The 20506-nt window shown below is 38.4% G+C and overlaps 1 protein-coding gene and 1 non-coding gene across 3 annotated transcripts; one reads left to right on the top strand and one right to left on the bottom strand.

The window, feature by feature from the left end:
• Positions 1-15337: 15337 nt before the first annotated feature.
• LOC104089818 (G-type lectin S-receptor-like serine/threonine-protein kinase SD2-5) lies at positions 15338-18200 on the top strand. 2 transcript variants are annotated; one of them, XM_009594805.4, is made up of 2 exons: positions 15342-15551; positions 15644-18200. In XM_009594805.4, exon 2 carries the CDS (start codon positions 15804-15806, stop codon positions 18024-18026), a length of 2223 nt encoding a protein of 740 aa, XP_009593100.1. In that variant the 5' UTR covers positions 15342-15551; positions 15644-15803; the 3' UTR covers positions 18027-18200. The 2 variants fall into 2 exon arrangements, with proteins under 2 accessions (XP_009593099.1, XP_009593100.1); XM_009594804.4 differs by having other exon boundaries at positions 15338-18200.
• Positions 18201-20115: 1915 nt separating this feature from the next.
• On the bottom strand, positions 20116-20188 carry TRNAA-UGC (transfer RNA alanine (anticodon UGC)). The gene has a single exon. It is a non-coding gene; the product is annotated as a tRNA-Ala (tRNA).
• Positions 20189-20506: the final 318 nt, after the last annotated feature.

Raw genomic sequence — 20506 nt, forward strand, 5'->3', positions numbered from 1 at the left:
AGTTAAATAATCTTGGCATTTTCCATGCGATTTATGTGTTAAAGAAATTGGGCTGAAAAACATATTAAAAATCATGTTGAGGCTATGTGCCAGTATTATTGGGACCCACAGAGGTCATGTTGCTGTGAATTATCGTGTTAAATTGAAAATTCATACTCCATCATATTTATTTCACTGCATATCATATCTCACTCTCTGTTGTTATTTATTGATACATCATATCATCATTTTGGGCTATTTTTTATGACATTGTGAGCCCGAGAGACTGGAGAGATTGATGACTGAGTGAGGCCGAGGGCCTGATTTGTGATGATATTTATGAGATCGGGCTGCACGTCGCAACATGTTGTATATTTATGGGATCGGACTGCACGCCGCAACATGTTTGATATCGGCCGAGGGCCTGATTGTGAGGATGAGTGTGGATCAGGGCTGCTCACCTGCAACATACTTTATTATTATAGCACGTGAGTTGTCCGTGCAGCACGTGAGTTATCTATGCAGATTATAGTGCTTGGGCTGTAGGAGCCCCTCCGGAGTTTGTACACACCCTAGTGAGCGTAGGTACCTACTGAGTGCGAGTGCCGAATGTCGAGTGCTGAGTGACTGGAAGGCATGAGTGATTGTGAGGTATGCCCGAGTAGCAAGAGTGATTGTGAGGTATGCCCGAGTGGCAAGAGTAATTGTGAGGTATGCCCGAGTGGCACGAGTGACTGTGAGGTTTGCCCAAGGGGCTGTATATGAGTGATGTTCTGCCCGAGGGGTTGTTTATGATTTTTATCATTGAGTTGCATCGCATTGGCATGCACACATGATATACAGGCATAGAGATGTATTTTTCCTCATACTGTACAACATCACATCATTCATGATTTTTCACACATTATTGTTTGGACAGATGAGCATAGTGATGCATTTGTTTTTACACGGGTTATCCGGAAGGAAAATAAAACATCTTATTTATTTTTGACAAGATTTTGGGAGGAATTTAATGTTTTCAAACTATTCACATTTTTGGCAACTCCGGCAAAAGGTTTGAGTTTTCACTGATGAATTTGAAAGGAAGAACTATTATTTTTGAAATCATGATTTGGCTGAGCATGTTATCTCTGAGTTACTTCTGGTATTATTTGCTTATTGTTGTTATGGACTGTTGTGGACTATTGGTTTTGGACCCGACCTTGGTGGAAGCTCGTCACTACTTTCAACCTACGGCTAGGTTTGTTACTTACTCAGTACATGGGGTCGGTTGTATTGATACTATACTTCTGCACATTTCGTGCAGATGTTGGCTGTTGTTGTTGCTGTGCTCGATGGTTGCGGGATTTGAAGATGTACCTGCATTCCTGTTGTAGCTGTCTCTTGTTCAGGGTAGCCTTAGATTTATAAAAGCTCTGTTTATGTATTATTCAAACACACTATGTATTTATTTCATTTTCGTTTTGTATATTCTATTCTTAGAAGCTCAGGATTTGTACTACCAGTTCTTGGGGATTGTACAAGATTAAGACCTTTATTTACTTAAATTGCTTTAATAATTTTTATTGAAATTGGATAGTTGGTAATTGGCTTACCTAACGGGTTGGGTTAGGTGCCATCACGATTAGTTGAATTTTGGGTCGTGACAAGGTGGTATCAGAGCTCTAGGTTCATAGGTTCTACGATTCATGAGCAAGTGTCTAGTAGAGTCTTGCGGATCGGTATGATGACGTCCATACTTATCTTCGAGAGGCTTCAGGGCATTTAGGATAAATACTTCCCATCTTTCTTTCCTTATCGTGCGAGATTTATTCAGCTTGAGACATAACTCTTTGAATTCCTTCCACGTATTTGTATGCGTACACGAGCGCTCAGTATTAGCTGTGCATCGTCGGCTTGTGATTTCATGAACGAAGTTCGAGATGAGTATTCTATGTATGGGTGAAGGGGCCAGTCTGGAGGACTTGAGGCCAAGTTTAGATCGCAGCTTAAGCTCGGTAGCTTCAGTTGTAATTTGTACAATTGGACTCATATGTCCGGTGATGAACCTACAGTGAAATTTGTGGCTCGATGAGCGGTGAAATGGCGGTATGATGGGTATGATATGACCGCAGGATGTGTTAAGACAATTTGAACATAACGAGAAGTGTTTCCTTCATGTGTAAAGGGAAGTCCATTGGATGCTTGATTTTGATTTGATGTGACGTACAGTCTCGAGTACAAATGTTTTGAAGGATCTTTCACATTGTTAAATTTTGGGACAGTCTAAATTCTCGTGTCTTGTTAATAAGTTTGGACTTGGAAAGATTTAGTGATTGCGTAGAAATTGTGGCTGCGAAAATACATAACAAGATGCCAATTTGAGGTTAGGGAGGTGGGTTATCTCTTGGAGAGTAATCTACGTAGATGTGTTCCTTGTAATGTGAGTGGAGGGTTTCTTTTCTGTCAGTGGGGCGTATGTGTGGAGAGTTGAATTTGAATCTGGCTGAGAAAGTTGACTTGAGTGTCAAGAGAAGGATTGTGAGCTTAGCGGATGATTTGGGGTATTTTTGTGGTTGGCGTTGAATGATCTTGAGAAGAATTTTTCGTTGAACTGACGGAAGTATGAGGGCAGTAGTAGAGTATGGATATTGTGAGTTATGGAGTGATAAAATTTATGGCTTTGAGCCAAGTAAAAGAGCCTGCTGCAGACGGCTTAATTTCATGGTTATATATTAAATTTTAGTTTTGGTCTAAGGCATACTTGTGGGTTAGCTATGACTTGCAGAAGTTGAGATCGAGGATGACTCGAATAAGGAAATTCCTGGTTAAGGATTATATTGCACGTATGAGCAAATGAAATTCGCGGGATGAGTGAGTTGTTATTGATGAATGATATAGTGCGCACAGAGTATGAATTTGATATGTGGTGTTAAAGTAGGGTTACTTCTTTGAGTGTTGTTGTGCTAATGGGGCACGTGTCTTTTGGCCCATTTGGGCGGTGCAATTAGACTTGAGCAAAGTGGGTGACTCCCGAGAAAATTCCAGTGGGATTGAGAATTATATATAGCAATTGAGAATGCTTCCGGACTTGTGTATGGATAAAATTCGAGATTTTCGTTTGATGGTGCCTGGACTTGCGGAAATTCTATATGACTATGGATTCTACATTTTTGTATGAGGAAGGTAAAAAGAACAATTTCAAATTCACATAAGGTATTCTTAGAGTGAGTGTTATAGTTGTGGTATTTTTGAAGGTGCTTAAGAAGAATACAGTTGCTTATAGGCCGTAGGGCGTTGTGGTTCTATGCTAAGGTTTGTAGGATAAGTTGTGGTTAAAGATCATGGTATTTTAGCAAGAAGAAGTATCAATCTGAAGACAAATTTGGAAGGGACTCAGAGAAAAATAGGACAACTGGGTAGTAGGTTGGATCAGTATGGTAATAGATTAGATCAGTTCCTTGGGTGTATATGATATGGGAGTTTTCTGCAGGTGCTTTGTGGCAATACACCTGGACTTGGCGACTTGCGTGGGTTGGTCGAGTTAGAGGAATTTAGTTTTAAGGGCTTGATTACGTGCAAATGGATTCCAAAGTATTCTTGATGGTTTCTACCAGTGTGGAGGACGTGTTGTGAATTGTGATCTCCTCCTGGAAAGAAGCAAGAGAAAGGTTTCTAACTAAAATGGTATGTAAACTATTGGTGACTCAAAGTTGATAATAAGATTCTTGTGCTTTTCACATGATGGCAAGATAGATGTTATGTGTTGTATGAAAGCTAGATTTTCATGTACATGGCGGTAGTACAATCTTGAAGAGAAGGTAACGAATGTTGGACAACATGGACGGTTTCAAATAACTAGATCAATACTATCACTACTTGGTGTTGTATGAGAAAAGGGCGGACTTTAAAAGGCATATTGTATTTTGACTTACGGATATAAATTAGTATTACGGTACTCAGATGATTGATAGACTGATGATATTCAAATTTTGTCAATTGGCATGGAAGAACTTTTAAAGTATTTCTCGTGGGATGATCGTGTATGAGAGAGGTGTTAGGCATTCGGGCGGTGGAGATGGAATCAAATATGGTGATTCGCGTGTTCTATGAATTTGGAGATTGGGAGTTCCCAAGAGCAGATTGTTTCATGGTTGTGGACTGTGAAGTTGTGGCCGAAGCTAGCCGAATGATGAAATGTGTCATGATTCAGTCATTATGAATTTTCGGAGGGATTTTTATCTATTTGTGGGTAACCCGAGTTGATTTGGGGGTCCATAGGTAGGCCCAATTAAGATGTGTATTCTACATCGAGCCGGAATGGTTGGCTCCATACTGCTATTATTGAGGGATGTATCATTTGGTTGATGTTGAACTTATTCGTGTTCTCAAATGATCTGTGAGTTACTCCTTTATGCTACGAGGAGTTGTGATTCATTGGTTATGTGCACAAATGGTGTGGTTCTATTTGAGCTTTATAGTGGAAGTTGAGCGTGATGAGTATTTGGGTATTGCATGATCGATTGCGTAATGGTTATGTTCTTTTAGGTTTTTGTGTGGCATTTTTTTTTGTCATTTGCCTCTCCGTGGTTATTGATTCGGAGCAGGGTGGCTCGAAGTATATAATATGAACCTCGTGTTAGAATCGGGTGATGATTCTACATTGTATGATGAATTTTCAGCATTTCGTTGTGGAGGTACTTGTTAATCTGGCGGGGCAGTTCTCTCATTTGAGTCATTTTCCATGACTGGGTACATTTGAATTGTTGCGTATTAGTACACGGATGGCACAAATTGTGGCTCCGAGTTATATTGGTGCGGTATATCTGTGGAAAAGTTATGTTTAGTAATATAAGGTCATTGGACCTGGAATAGGTACTATCAGGTTTAATTTCGGTATATTCGGGAGTATAATATTGAAAGTCAGCTCAGAAAGTGATTATGGTTCCGGTTGGGGTGAGAGACCTTCATGACTTGTTGGTCTGATAAAGGGTTACGAGATTCTGTGTGTTTCTTTTATTATCAACACTGTACGAAGGTTTTGGGATGAGGTTTGATTCGATATGAGTTTAATACTAGTATGCAGTTGGTTTGGGAGTAGTCACTGCGATCAGGAATGGTGCTACAAGCATGCGAGTTATGTAATATGTTGAGTGATTATATCCATGGTTATAGTTATAGCTCGATGAAGCTTATTCGAACTTATACAGTGTGTAAATGTAAGATTCGTGTCTTGAGAAAAATTTAAAGGTTGGAAATTAGACTCCAAGGTTTATGGGTTAAGGTTAAATTAATGATTTTCAGTTGCATTGTGTAGTCAAGCCTATGTGGGATAGGGTGACATGGGTTCACCCCCGAATACGTGTGTCGTAAGATAGAACAGTGATTTGATGGCTTGGAAACAACTCTTGGCACGTTCGAGGACGAACGTATGTTTAAGTGGGGGAGAATGTAACGACCCGACCGGTCGTTTTGAGTATTACAACATTGCTTCCCCTTTTACTGCTCAAATTGTACTTTACAGTTGTTGTGTAAATTGCCGGGGTAAATGGTTTGGGTACGGTGAGGTTTTGGAATGAATTGGAACACTTAGTTCCAAGGTTTAAAGCTTAAGTTAAAATAGTGACCGGATGTCGACTTATGTGTAAATGACCCCAGAATGGAGTTTTGATGATTCTAATAGCTCCGTATGGTGATTTTGGACTTAGGAGCGTGTCCGGAAAATTATTTGGAGGTTCGTAGTAGAATTTGGCTTGAATTGCCGAAAGTTAAATTTTTGGGAAGTTTGACCGGGGGGTTGACTTTTTGATATCGGGGTCGAAATCCGATTCTGGAAATTAGAATAGGTCCGTAATGTGAAATGTGACTTGTGTGCAAAATTTGAGGTCAATCGGAGTGATTGTGAGGTATGCCCGAGTGGCACGAGTGACTGTGAGGTTTGCCCGAGGGGCTGTGTATGAGTGATGTTCTACCCGAGGGGCTGTTTATGATTTTTATCACTGAGTTGCATCGCACTGGCATGCACACATGACATACAAGTATAGAGATGTATTTTTCCTCATGTTGTACAACATTACATCATTCATGATTTTTCACACATTTCTTTTTTGACAGATGGACATAGTGATGCATTTGTTTTTACACGGGTTATCCGGAAGAAAAATGAAACATCTTATTTATTTTTGACAAGATTTTGGGAGGAATTTAATGTTTTCAAACTATTCACATTTTTGGCAACTCCGGCAAAAAGTTTGAGTTTTCACTGATGAATTTGAAAGGAAGAACTATTATTTTTGAAATCATGATTTGGCTGAGCATTTTATCTTTGAGTTACTTCTGGTGTTATTTGCTTATTTTTGTTATAGACTGTTGTGGACTATTGGTTTTGGACCCGAACTTGGTGGAAGCTGTCACTACTTTCAACCTACGGCTAGGTTTGTTACTTACTCAGTAATGAGGTCGGTTGTATTGATAATACACTTCTGTACATTTCGTGCAGATGTTGGCTGCTGTTGTTGTTGTGCTCAATGGTTGCGGGATTTGAAGACGTACTTGTGTTCCTGTTGTAGCTGCCTCTTGTTCAGGGTAGCCTTAGATTTATAAAAGCTCTGTTTATATATTATTCAAATAGACTATGTATTTATTTCATTTCCTCTTTGTATATTCTATTCTTAGAAGCTCGTGATTTGTACTACTAGTTCTTGGGGATTGTACAAGATTAAGACCTTTATTCACTTAAATTGCTTTAATAATTTTTATTGAAATTGGATAGTTGGTAATTGGCTTACCTAACGGGTTGGGTTAGGTGCCATCACGACTAGTTAGATTTTGGGTCGTGACAACTTGCCTTTGCTGCTCATAAAGGATTCAAACTATTCCAAATGGATGTAAAAAGTGATTTTCTAAATGGATACATCTCTGAAGAAGTTTACATGAAGCAACCTCCTAGATTTGTAAATGATACCCTCCCAGATCATGTATACAAGTTGACTAAAGCTCTATACGGACTCAAGCAAGCTCCCTGGGACTGGTATGAAAGATTAAGTCCCTTACTTCTAAATCAAGGTTTCAAACGAGGTAATATCGATACACTCTGTTTATTAAGCACTCAAATTCAGGTAATCTTATTACTCAAATTTATGTTGACATTATTATTTTTAGAAGTCCTAACTCTATTCTACGTGAAGAATTTGCTCATTCTATGAAAGGAGAATTCAAAATGAGCATGATGGGAGAGATAACTTTCTTTCTTGGACTACAAATCAAACAGTCTCCCAAATGGATCTTTATCAGCCAAACCAAGTACATCAAGGAACTTATATAGAAGTTTGGAATGGAGAATGCTAAGTTCATTGGGACCCCAATGAGTCCAACAACTACGCTTGATGAAGATAACAATGGAAAAAGTGTTGACGAAACTATGTATAGAGGAATGATTGGATCCTTATTATATCTCACTGCTAGTCGACAATGATTGGATCCTTATTATATCTCACTACTAGTCGACCAGATATAATGTTCAGTGTGTGTAAATGTGCAAGGTTTCAGTCGACTCCAAAGGAATCCCATCTTATTGTTGTTAAGCGCATTATAAGATATCTTATTGGGACCTCTAAATTAGGATTATGGTATGCTCACTCTAACAATTTTGTTTTAAAAGGTTTTTCAGATGCAAATTTTGCAAGTGATAAGATTGACAGGAAAAGTACTAGTGGCACATGCCAACTGTTGGGAAATGCACTAGTTTCCTAGCATAGCAAGAAAAAAAATTGTGTTGCCTTGTCAACAACTGAAGTAGAATATTTAGCCGTTGGAAGTTGTTGTACACAAGTTCTTTGGATCATGAATCAACTTATCGACTATGATTTATCTCTTACCTCTACTCCTATATTTTGTGATAATACCAGTGTTATATGTTTGGCAAAAAATTCTGTGCATCACTCTAGAGCAAAGCATATAGAAATCAAGCATCATTTTATTCGTGATCATGTTTCTAAAGGTGATATTGTATTAGAATTCATTAATACAGAATCTCAACTTGCTGATATTTTTACAAAACCTCTTTTAGAAGAAAGATTCTGTTTAGTACGAAAAAACATTGACATTATGTCTATTTTGTAAAACAAATCTTTTGTATATCTTTAAAATATTTTATTTCCCTTCTTATGTGTGTTTAGTTTCACTTTGATGTAAGTATAATTATTACATCTTCTTCAGTACCGCTGAAACATCTCCTCAGAAGAATCACTTCTTTCTGAATTCGTCCTTTCCTTTAACCAATGCAACTCCTCAACCTTCCCAATGACTAGATAAGAACTCTCTTCTCTCCCTTTCATTATTCATCCTCTCCAAAGAAACCCTCATCATGGCAAAAAGAAACCTCTCATCTTCCACTACCACCAGCCGAAGCAGACGGTTTCAGAAAACCCTCAACCCTAAAGAAACTGTAGACTTGGAATCATCCATCAACTCAGATTTTCTCAAAACCGACAATGAAAGCACTGAATCTTCGAAGGACCTTCCCATTACCCAGAAAAAGGCAGGAAAGAGGCCCATGGAGCAAACACCCAAAAAGCCTGCATGCAAGAAAAAGAAAGTGGAGAGTAAGGAATTTGGGATAGAGGACAAATTAATCTTCTATGGACCAAGTGAGAAATTAAGGCTTGAGTCTTATAAGTCAAAATCTATGGCTTATGGATGCACTGTAAGTCTTTCTCTTATGAAAAATCTACACTGTGATATTGATTGCTATTTTTGATTTTCAGTATCTTTCCTCTCTATTCGATACTATTGGGAACTCTATGTATGAAGAGCCTATGAGAATGTTCTATGCAAATTTGTTTGTGAATGATAAAGATGACTTGGAGTCCATGGTTTTAGGCACTCGAATTGTTCTTGACTCTTATCAATTTGAGAAGATTTTCTCTGCCAAGTTTAATGGGTATGATGTTTTTGTGCAAAATTCCTGGCCAAAAGATTTTGAAGTTTCCTTAGAAAAAGCAAAAGCCTTCCTATCTGATAATCCTCCTGACATTGGTCCCAAAAATCTAAAGTTTGAATACCGTGTTTTGGCCTACATGATCGCCACCACTTTACTTTCTAGAACTGGGTCCCTCAATACTTTGTCTACCAGAGATATCTTTGTTCGTTACTATCTTGTGAACAATAAAAGACTTGACTGGTTTGTATGGATTTCTTAGTATATGCTTGATAGTATCAGGGATATATCCTTTCCTGCTGCTTGTCTACCCTATGGTCTACTTATCTCACACATTCTTGAGGTTATGAATATTGATTTGGCACCTTTACACCCAAGCATATTACCAGTACCTATGATCAGACAACCTTTTCTATGATGGGTTACACTTTAAGTGATGATGGATAGGCTAAGCGCCAAAGTTGAAAGTGTCCCAGCATAGGTTAAATATCCCACTGAACCACCAGAGTCTCAGTTGTCTGCCTCTCAAAATCTTTAACAGATTCAGCAATATCTAGATGGTGTAAAACTCATGCTCATTGAGATAAAAGAACAGGTGGACAAAATCAAGAAAGTCACCAAGGAAACAGGTACAGATGTGGCCAAGCTTAGAATGGATATGTGAGCCACACGGAGATAAGGAACTAGGGGCATTCAACTCCATGACAGAAAAGATGGACAAGCTCGTCAAAAATGTTGAAACCTCCTATGACTCCTTCTGCACCAAAGTGATCAATACCCTCAAGCACTTCCTGGGGAGACATTAAGGTGTGTTTGTGTGTGTTAAAAAACAATGTTTTTGTGTGTTTGCTTTTATGTTAAGACTTATATTTGCACTGGTCTGTATGAACCATCACTTTATGCCTCTGCTGAAGGAATTACTTCTGTTGCCCTAGTATTCATATTATGTGTATATTATTTCCTATGTTATATATACTTGTCTTGCATTTTCTTTCTTTTTTGATGAACATTATGGAGAAGTAAGTGTCACGACCCAAACTAACCCCTGTCGTGATGGCGCCTATCGTGAAACTAGACAAGCCGACTCATTTCCAAAACAAACCGATATTTTTATTTCAAAGATAATTTCAATGCTATTTAACATAAAAACCTTCGTAAATGAGTTCAAATCAAAACAAAAGTGCGGAAAAGAAAAGCGCGACATCGGTGTGTCACTAGTCATAAGCATCTACTACCATTTGTCTAACAATATCAAGACTAACATAGTCTGGAAAATAGCTAAATATAACTAAAGGAAGATAAGAGGGAGAAGAGCAGGGGTTGCGATCGCCAAGCATCTACCTTGCTATCCCCGAGAAAATCTGCAACCAGAATAATCAACAACCACTACCGTGTCCAGCTATACCTGGATCTGCACACAAGGTGCAGAGAGTAACGTGAGTACGCCAACTCAGTAAGTAACAACAATAAATAAAGACTGGGCAGTAGTGACGAGCAATAAAGCATATCAAGTTCATATCACAAAAATTTAGTAAGGTACAACATGCTTCAAAAATCAGTGTTTGAATCAAATCATCTCGTTTAAACCCGGTTCCAGTAAAAATTATTTAAAGATATTTTTTTTCAACAGTTTTTCAAACAAAGGCTCAATGCAAAGGTGAGAAAAAATGATGAAATCATAAACAGACCCTCGGGCAAACTTCACAGTCACTCGTGCCACTCGGGCATACCTCACAATCACTCTTTCCACTCGGGCATACCTCACCATCACTTTTGCCACTCGGGCATACCTCACAATCACTCATGTCTCACAGTCACTCAGCACTCGCACTCAGTAGGTACCTGCGCTCACTGGAGGTGTGTACACACTCCAGAGGGGCTCCTTCAGTTCAAGCGCTATATCAAGCCAAATCATGGAATAAATCACTCAGGCCCTCGGCCTATATCAAACATGTTGCGGCGTGCAGCCCGATCCCATAAATATCCTCACAAATCAGGCCCTCGGCCTCACTCAGTCATAAACCTCTCAAGCCACTCGGGCATTTAAGTAAAAACAGGACATTCAGTCCAAAACAACATTTATATGCATCAAAATAGAGTCATAAAACTGAGTTATGCAGTAAACAAGTATAACCATGACTGAGTATAGATTTTCAATCGAAAACAGTGAGAGGATAGTAAGAAAAAGCCCCTAAGGATCCAAACAGCACTAGCACAAGGCCCAAATATGGCATTCAGCCTAATTTACAGAAACTCTTTCTAAAACATATAAGTATCATATAATTTTCACAAAAATATACAACTTTACAGTTGCTACGGGACGGACCAAGTCACAATCCCCTATAGTGCACGCCCACACACCCGTCACCTAGCATGTGCGTCACCTCAAAATAGTAGAATGGTACAAAAATTCGGGGTTTTATACCCTCAGGACTAGATTTACAATCGTTAGTTACCTCAAACCAGTCAAATCTCTACCCCGCAATGCTCTTGCCTCTGGACTCGGCCTCCAAATGCTCTGAATGTATTCACAATTAGTACAATACTATCAATACACTCTAATGGAATGAATTCCACAAGAAAAGCTACAAAATTAGACTAAAACCTGAAATTGGCTCAAACCCGCCCCCCGGGTCCACGTCTAGAAAATTGACAAAATTTACAAAACTAGAAATACCATTCACTCACGAGTCTAATCATGCCAAATTCATCAAAATCTGACATCGTTTGGTCCTTCAAATTCTTAAATTACTTCTCAAAAATAATCTCAAGCCCTAACCCCTCATTTTCACTAATTACATGATTAAACAACGAGAAATCACCATATGTACGAGTATTAGGGCTCAAGTAACTTACCTCAATGAAAACCCCCTTGATTCCCTCTCCAAATCTCTCCCAAAAGCTCCAAAACCAAATAGAAATGGTGAAGAATGCACCAAAATTCGCGAAGTGTGCAATATGTACCTTCTGCCCAGGCTTCTCGCACCTGCGGCATTTTACTCACACCCGCGCGACCGCACCTGCGGTCCCAACAAATAACCGCACCTGCACAAGTCACTTAAACACCCAGGTTTCGCATCTGCAGCAAACCTGTCGCACCTGCGTATGGTGCGCCGCATCTGCGAAGCCAGCCTTCTTCCTTCCTTCCGCATCTGCGCCATAGGTCTCGCACATGCGGACTCGCAGATGAGATAACCTTCCCGCACCTGTGCATCCTGCCTAGCCCAGCATTGCCCGCACCTGCGAACCCCTATGCGCACCAGTGGCCCCACACCTGCGATCCTTCCTTCTGCAGGTGCAAAAATAACATAAGCAACAGCTTCAGCTGCATCTTCCAACTTCGACAAATCTTTTAACCATCCGGAATCACCCCGAGGCCCTCGAGACCTCAACCAAAAATACCAACAAGTTATATATCAACATACAAACTTAGTCGAACCTTCGAATCACTCAAAACAACATCCAAACACCAAATTACCCTCGGATTCAAGCCTAAGAACTTCTAAATTTCCAAATTCGGCAACCGATGCCGAAACCAACCAAACCATGCCTGAATGACCTCAAATTTTACACACACGTCACAAATGACACTACAAACCTACTCCAACTTTCAAAATTTCATTCCGGCCCCGATATCAAATTTTTCACTGCCGACCGAAATCGCCAAATTTCCAATTTCGTCAATTCAAGCCTAATTCTACCACAGACCTCCAAATCACATTTCAGATGCGCTCCTAAGTTCAAAATCACCTAACGAAGCTAATGGAGCCATCAGAATTCAAATCCGAGATCATTTACATATAGGTCAACATACGGTTGACTTTTTCAACTTAAGGTTCTAAATAAGAGACAAAGTGTCTCATTCCACTCTGAAACCAATTCAGACCCAAACCAACTAACCTGGTATATCATAATATAGCTTAAGAGCATAAAGAAAATAGAAATGAGGAAGACAGGGCTATAACTCCCGAAACGACCGACCGGATCGTTACAGTAAGTCAACAACTCAGGGGGAGCAGTAATGAGTACTTCTAGTAATAACTCAGGGGGAGAAGTAATAAGTACATCTAGTAACATCTCAAGTGATGAAAGAGAAGTATACTTGTTTATTCTCTCTTTATTGTCATCATTAAAAAGGGGGAGATTGTTACATCTAAATTTTAATGATGACAAATTGTGCAAAACTAAATCTTATCTATTTTGATTGTAGGAATCAAGGCACCATCAAAAAGGAAATCAATCAACGCTAATCAAGATTCTCAAGTATGCAAAAATGGAGCAAATCACATAAGATTCAGTAGAAGCTCAAGCCAAGAAAACCAAGAAGGAATGATGAAAGCAATGGGAGACAATTTGAGTGGGAAACACAACATAATGGGAGATAATTTGAAGTGATGCTCCTTTCTTCTATAAAACATGAAGCACTCCTTGGATTAATTAATTCACCCGATCAAATGGAGACAATTTGAAGTGTTGCTCCTTTCTTCAATAAAAGCATGGAGCATTTCGGCATGAAACAAAGCTCTCTTTGGATTAATTAATCTAGCCTGTCTCTCTTGAAGGAATCAGAGACACCTTTTATCAGTAAAATGGTGTGGGCATCAATCAAAGACCAATCCACAACAGCTCTCAAAACTCACCTATAAGAATACTGGCAAACTCAAGGATCCAATACGCAACTATAAACAATCTTCTAAGTCTCTTTAGTTCTTAATACAAACACTGTATTCTTGAGTCTACAAGTGTCATAAAAGATAGGAGGAGTTAGAACACAAAAGAGAGTTGTGTCAATATCCAGAAATTATTGTTGCTAAACATCATTGATGGTGAACGAACTAAAACCATCACTGTTGTAATTCTTTATCAAGATCTAAGAGAACCCTTGTGACCCAAGGGAAACTAGACGTAAGTATCACACCGGTACCGAACCAGTATAAAAACTGTTGTGCCTTATTTTGCTTTCAATTCATTTGGTCCATCTCTATCTTATCTATGTGTTGTACGAAAACTAGTCGACTAAACTCACACTTAGTCAACCAAGTTTTAATATACCACAATTCACCCCCTCTTGTACTTTCAAAATTATGTTAGTTCTTTTGACTTCTGGTATTATCAACAGATCTGCATGCTGGTATTTGGTGATTAAAAGATTAATATTCTATTAATTTAAGAGATAAGTAATTAAGGAATCAAATATCAATAAAGTTATAGTACACCAACTTTATGGTTTAGCTTTTAATCTCTCCAATATTAAAATCCATGTCAAAAGCCTTTCTTAATTTACTCTCTTTTAGCTAAGATAATATAGAACCTTGTTCCCTTTCGTTTACTCATATCCAATTAATGATATAGGACGGAAAACTAAAAAAGACTAAACTCTTATTTAGAATAGGAGGAGATAGATCTAAGTTTTGGAACAACCGATTTGGCGTGGTCGCGTCGTTATCTTATCTTGCCCTTTTTTATTCTTAAATAATCATATTTGATGCTTTATCCTATTTTTTTATATAATAATTTTACATGTACCTTATTTTTCATATTATTGGTGCATGACATCATGAAACGACGACAAACAATCCAATCTATCCAAACATTGTATATATCAAAACGATACAATACAATACAATATAATACAATACAATAATATACGATACATTATGAAACGATACATAACAACCATCCAAACAAGCTGTAAAGGACATAAGGTAAAATGAGAAATTTAAATTTTTTTCTAATATAAAAATATGTTATTCATTTTTAAAACGTACTAATAAAAATAGTATTGCATAAATTAGGACACACCGATAACATTGTGCATCCAGGGTTGTGCTAGGAGTCTCTCTCAGTCTTCTCAATACTACTTCTAGGGATTAGCGAAAACCACAAGTATTTCATGCCTTCGCAATTTCTAAGATTAAGTGATATTCTAAGAGACGAAAAGAGTATCTCTTTAAATTACTGAAGCAAACAGAATACATTATGACTCATTAATAATAATTGCATATAAGTTGAATTTCTTTTAGAATTTTAAGCTAGTATGAGAACACTGCACCCACTTGGTAGTTGGTATAATATGTGCAAACATAGTGTTAATTATATATTAAATTTTCCTAATCATTCACACATATATAAAACTCTGAACCTAAAAGTGTGTGTATTGACTGGTGGCATTGTGCGCTACCTTTCATGCCTTTGCAATTTAAAAGATGAAATGACTTTTCTAAGAGATGGAACATGATATCTCCTTATTTACTGAAATAAAACTGAAGAATATATATACTCACTAGGATGACTACCATACTACGACTGAAGTCACTTAAAAAATGATAAGAAAAAATCAAAGAGTTTGTTTTATTGGCGTCCCCGCGTGGAAAATCGCCTTATGGTGCCCACACGTAGAAGCAATTGTCCATTTGAGCTATTAACTGTGCAATAGAAAAATGAGGACTTGCCTTGGGTAGACTTATTCGCCAGGTTTGACTGGAAATTAAGCCAGAAGACATGGCCTCAATTTTTCTTTCTTTTGGTAAGCTTATGTTGGATCATTGGACTGTCTTTTGAAGAGTTGATTTCCACTTACTCAAGCAGATCCTACTTTCTGAAAACCAATCCAATGGTTCTTGATTATAGCACATGTCGTGCCACTCTTTTCATGGTTAGTCTCCTCATCTTTTCTTCACATCATCTGATTAGTGGGCAACCTTCTCAAACTTTTATTAACAATTCCTCCATTTCCTGGATCAACAGCCCCTCCTATGTAGTGAATTCAACAGATGGAGTCAATTTGACACCCATCCTTCTCAGGGAAAGCAACGGGACAAGGTTTGTTTGTGGCTTCTTATGTGATTACAATGGCACTGCTTGCGTTTTTGGTGTCCTTTTATTTCCAAATATCGATTATCCTTATATGGATAATCCGAGATTAGTCTGGTCAGCAAATAGGAATAATCCAGTTAGAGTTAATTCAACCTTGCAACTTAGGCAAGACGGAGGAATGTTCTTGATGGACTTAAATGGCACTTTGGTTTGGAATACAAACACAAGTGGAAAGCAGCTTGTTTCAGGCTTCAACTTGACAACGATGGGAAATCTTGTCCTCTTTGGCAAAAGTAATGACACCATTTGGCAGTCTTTTGATCACCCTACTGACTGTTTGGTTCCTGGACAAAGAATGCCTCCTGGACAGAAGCTGATATCCAGCATATCAGCAACAAACTGGAATAAAGGTTTGTTCACATTTGAAGTTAAAAGTTCTGGCCTTTTTGCATACATTGAGTCAAATCCACGCCAATTCTATTTCTCAATGCTTTATTCGGACTTAGACGTAATGTTTTCTAATAATGTGAGGAATCTACGCAACTTGGTATATTTGAGTGTTTACCTAGGGATGTTATTCCCTTACCGTGAAGGAGAAGCTCGATTTTTGAAATTTGAGGCCGATGGGCATTTAAGGGTGTATTACTGGGAAGGATCATCTTGGTCAAAGGAGGCTGATATATTGACAGCCTCCATTGGTGACTGCGGGTATCCGACTGTGTGTGGGAATTACTCTGTTTGTGGAAATGGGCAGTGTAGTTGTCCTCAAACTGCAGTTGGTCAGACAAACTTTCTCCAGCAAATAAATTACAAGAAGCCAAATGAGGGGTGTGTCCTTGTCACACCTGTATCTTGTGCGCATTCCCAATATCATCTTCTTATGGAGCTTAAGGACACGGCTTATATTCCCCTCTATTTGGAATATAGTACCAACAATACGGAGTTGGAAGATTGCAAAAGGTCTTGCTTAAGCACCTGTTCTTGCAAAGCAGCTCAATTTCGATTTAGTGATCCTGCTAACTCAATGGGTAACTGCGTACTGTTGAATCAAGTGTTTACGCTCGTGAACAATGATGGAGCACTCAATAAAACCACTCTTTTTATTAAGGTGCAGAACTCTTCTAACCTACAAGCCTCTCCATCACTTGTGTCTTCAGAGAAGAATCAAAAGCGTGTGGCAACAATTGTAGGATCCACCATTGGAGCTTCGTTTGGTCTGCTTTTCATGGTTTTAACTTGCTTTGCCTTTCTATCCAGAAGGAGAATAGGACTCGAGGAAGCGGAGGAGGAGGAGTTCCTTGACCATGTACCAGGAATGCCTACCAGATTTTCCTTTGAGGAACTAACTGTTATGACAGAAAATTTCAGTAAGAAACTCGGGGAAGGAGGATTTGGTTCTGTAAATGAAGGAACAATGAGCGATGGCACTAAAATAGCAGTGAAGCGTCTCCAAGGTTTCGGTAATGTGAAGAAATCATTCTTAGCTGAAGTAGCAACAATAGGTAGCATTCAACATGTCAATCTGGTAAGACTTGTTGGATTTTGTGCTGAGAAATCACACAGGCTTCTGGTTTATGAATACATGGCCAATGTCTCTTTAGACAGGTGGATTTTCTGCAGAAAGCAGGAACAATTTCTCACATGGGATGTCAGGAAAAAAATTATATCAGACGTCGCCAAGGGCCTAGCTTACTTACATGAAGATTGTAACAACAAAATTATTCATTTGGATATTAAACCACAGAACATTCTTCTTGATCATGATTTCAATGCAAAAGTATCAGATTTTGGGTTATCAAAGCTCGTGGGAAAAAATGAAAGTAAGATAGTTACAACAATGAGAGGAACGCCAGGTTATTTAGCACCAGAATGGTTGAACTCGGTCATTACAGAGAAAGTAGATGTTTATAGTTTTGGAGTTGTGATCTTGGAAATCATCTGTGGCCGAAAGAATTTGGATCGTCTTCAAGATGAGGATGATATGCATTTGCTTAGCGTGTTCAAGAGAAAAGCAAAGGAGACACAACTCTTGGAAATGGTGGACAAGAACAGTGAGGATATGCAGCTTCATAGAGAAGAGGCTGCGGAAATGATGAAGATTGCAGCATGGTGTTTACAAAGTGATTATACTAAGAGGCCTTCGATGTCATTGGTAGTTAAGGTGTTGCAGGGTTTAGTGGCTGCTGAAACCGACTTGGATTACAGCTTTCCATATCCACCAATGACAAGAAGAGATGCCGAAGCTAATCAAGAAAGGGAAGCTGTCGTTGGTATCAGCTTACCAGTTCCATCAGAGTTATCAGGGCCTAGGTAAATTGCAGGTTAAGTTCCTCCATCACTTGTATTTCACTCTGTAACAAAATGTATCTGTAATGTTAAAGTACTATAATTTCAATTATGACCGGATTTGTGATTGTTAGTGGTAGTATTTATCATCAGTATTGAACAGCTAATAATCACACCATACATCCATACCTTTGAATGATCACTTGTTCTTTGCTGCCAAAAGCCATTTTATGTATTTCAGTAGCAATCTTTGATGCATCATTTGTTTGCCTCTTCTTAAACCATAGTGCACACAAGCTTCCAATTAGTTCTTTCAATGTAAGTCTTTGGAATTCCACCGCCAGAGTTCCCACTTTCTGGATCAGTAATCCTTTTGTTAATCGTAATTATTCCACCACAGACTTCTCTGCCATTACACCCATCCTTCTGAGTGGAAAAGATTCTGGCCCTCAGTACCTTTGTAGCTTCTTCTGCAATTACAAAGTCAAGGGACACCTTCTTGGTGTCCTCTTAGTACTACAACATCTCCGTTAATGGGAATCAATATACTTTTATTTACCCCTAGTTAGTTTGGTCTGCTAATAAGATCCATCCAGTGAAAACCAACGCAACCTTATGATCAAGGTTAAGGAGATGAAAACAGAAGCAAGAGAAACTAGAAATTCTAGCAATTAAAATAAACCCATTAATTTTTTCTTCATTAAATTCTACATACTTAAACATAATAGGATGAGGATAGAGGAAATAAACTTGTCATTCACATAAAACCATTATGAACAAATAAAAGTTCACTTCCCAATCTCCTGAAACAACACCTACATATCTAAAATTCCTGAGAAATAGAGCCAAATTCAGCTTCCCCTTAGCCAATCTTCTTAGGAAGCAAATTCTGGTGAATATTGGGCAGAACCCCACCATTAGCAATAGTTGCAGACCCCAACAACTTGCTCAATTCGTCATCGTTCCTCACAGCTAGCTGTATAATGCAATTCGTTTCTAATGGCAACCAAGTAATCTGTCTTGCCTCATGGACAACTAGACGTACGAAAGAACTGCTAATTGCTTGCATCAGAGGCGGATGTAGCGTACTAGCTACGGGTTCAACTAACCTTATAATTTTTTATGAGGAGTAAAAATTTGTATGTAAAAATTCATTAAAATTGCAAAAATAATAGATATTAACTCATAACTTTAAAAATATAATGGGTTCAATGTTAAAAATCTTAAAATTGAACCCATAAGATTTAAATCTTGGATCCACATCTGGCTTGCATAATCAACTCCTTTGTCACATTTTAGTACGATAAAACCAGACGTATTCTAGAGAAATAAGAAAATCTTTCATTTTCAACCTAATTCTCCTAACTAGTCCTACACATCATACACAGTACATTCAAACAATGCTGAGGCTTAAACTGAAATTCAATCTTCAGGAAGAGGAAAATAAACAAGGGCTAATAATAGAGGACCTTAGTGGCGAAAACAACACTATCCCCAGGGACTTTTCTTTCTCTAATCAAACGCCCGAAATACTCCTCGCTTCTGCCATGAGTTTCTGCATGCTGAGGTACTGAATACCTGATTCTTAATAGATTTTAAATCATAATAATTCAACAATTGGAATTTAATACCAACTTATTCCAAATCTATCAATTAAGCTTCAATCCTAAATTAGTTGAAGTATCCATTCCGATTCAGAATAGAGTTAGACTAATTTATAATCCTCACTCATTGCTCGATTTTAAAGCCGGTCTTGCGTTGCGGAACTTACCTAGTTACATTTCAGCAGAATCGAAGAAGTTAATTCCTGAGTTGAAGGCTTTGTTCGAGGATTTGAAATGATTCGGCCAAGGTGTTCTGTTCACCGAAAGTCATTGTTCCTGTGAGAATAAAAGGAGGCGTTAAAAGAGCTGCTAAAGACAGATGAAACGAAAGTTTAACCTAAGCAGAGTCTCGAGACGGTCAAATCTGGAGCAAGGTTGAACTGCAAACCATTGACAACTTCAGCGAAATTCATAGAAGTCGCAAAATAAAGCGAGGGAGAGTTGGTGTAAAGACGACTTTACTTCGAGAGGAAAAATGCTAAGGAAAAAAGAAATTGCAGGAACCAAAAACTATGGAGATGCGGAGGATCGAACCCCGTGCCTCTCGCATGCAAAGCGAGCGCTCTACCATTTGAGCTACATCCCCATCGTTGTGTTAGGGGCCTGGCTAGCTATTCTTCTCAAGATAAGTATATTTGAGTCAAACAATAATTGCAGCTGTTCTATTTGGAAAACTGTCTAGCTTAATTCCCATTGTTTGGGGTGGATAATTCTTAATTGTATAATAACTACTATACATGCTTAGAAGTTAGTTAGACCTTTTAAATTTTTCGAGATCATTACCACAACATAAACGAAGATAGATCTAAAATTTGATACCACTAGTTATAGACTATAGAATGGATTCTCGTTTCAAAGGTACTAAAATCATTAACCAATAAAAAAAGTGATAAAATCTAGGAAT

Source organism: Nicotiana tomentosiformis, chromosome 1 (genome assembly GCF_000390325.3).
Source record: "Nicotiana tomentosiformis chromosome 1, ASM39032v3, whole genome shotgun sequence".
Classification (NCBI taxonomy): Eukaryota; Viridiplantae; Streptophyta; class Magnoliopsida; order Solanales; family Solanaceae; genus Nicotiana; species Nicotiana tomentosiformis.

What these genes read in the sequence shown, in the direction of transcription:
- LOC104089818 (XM_009594804.4), top strand. Translation starts at nt 15,510, where the DNA reads ATGGTTCTTGATTATAGCACATGTCGTGCCACTCTTTTCATGGTTAGT.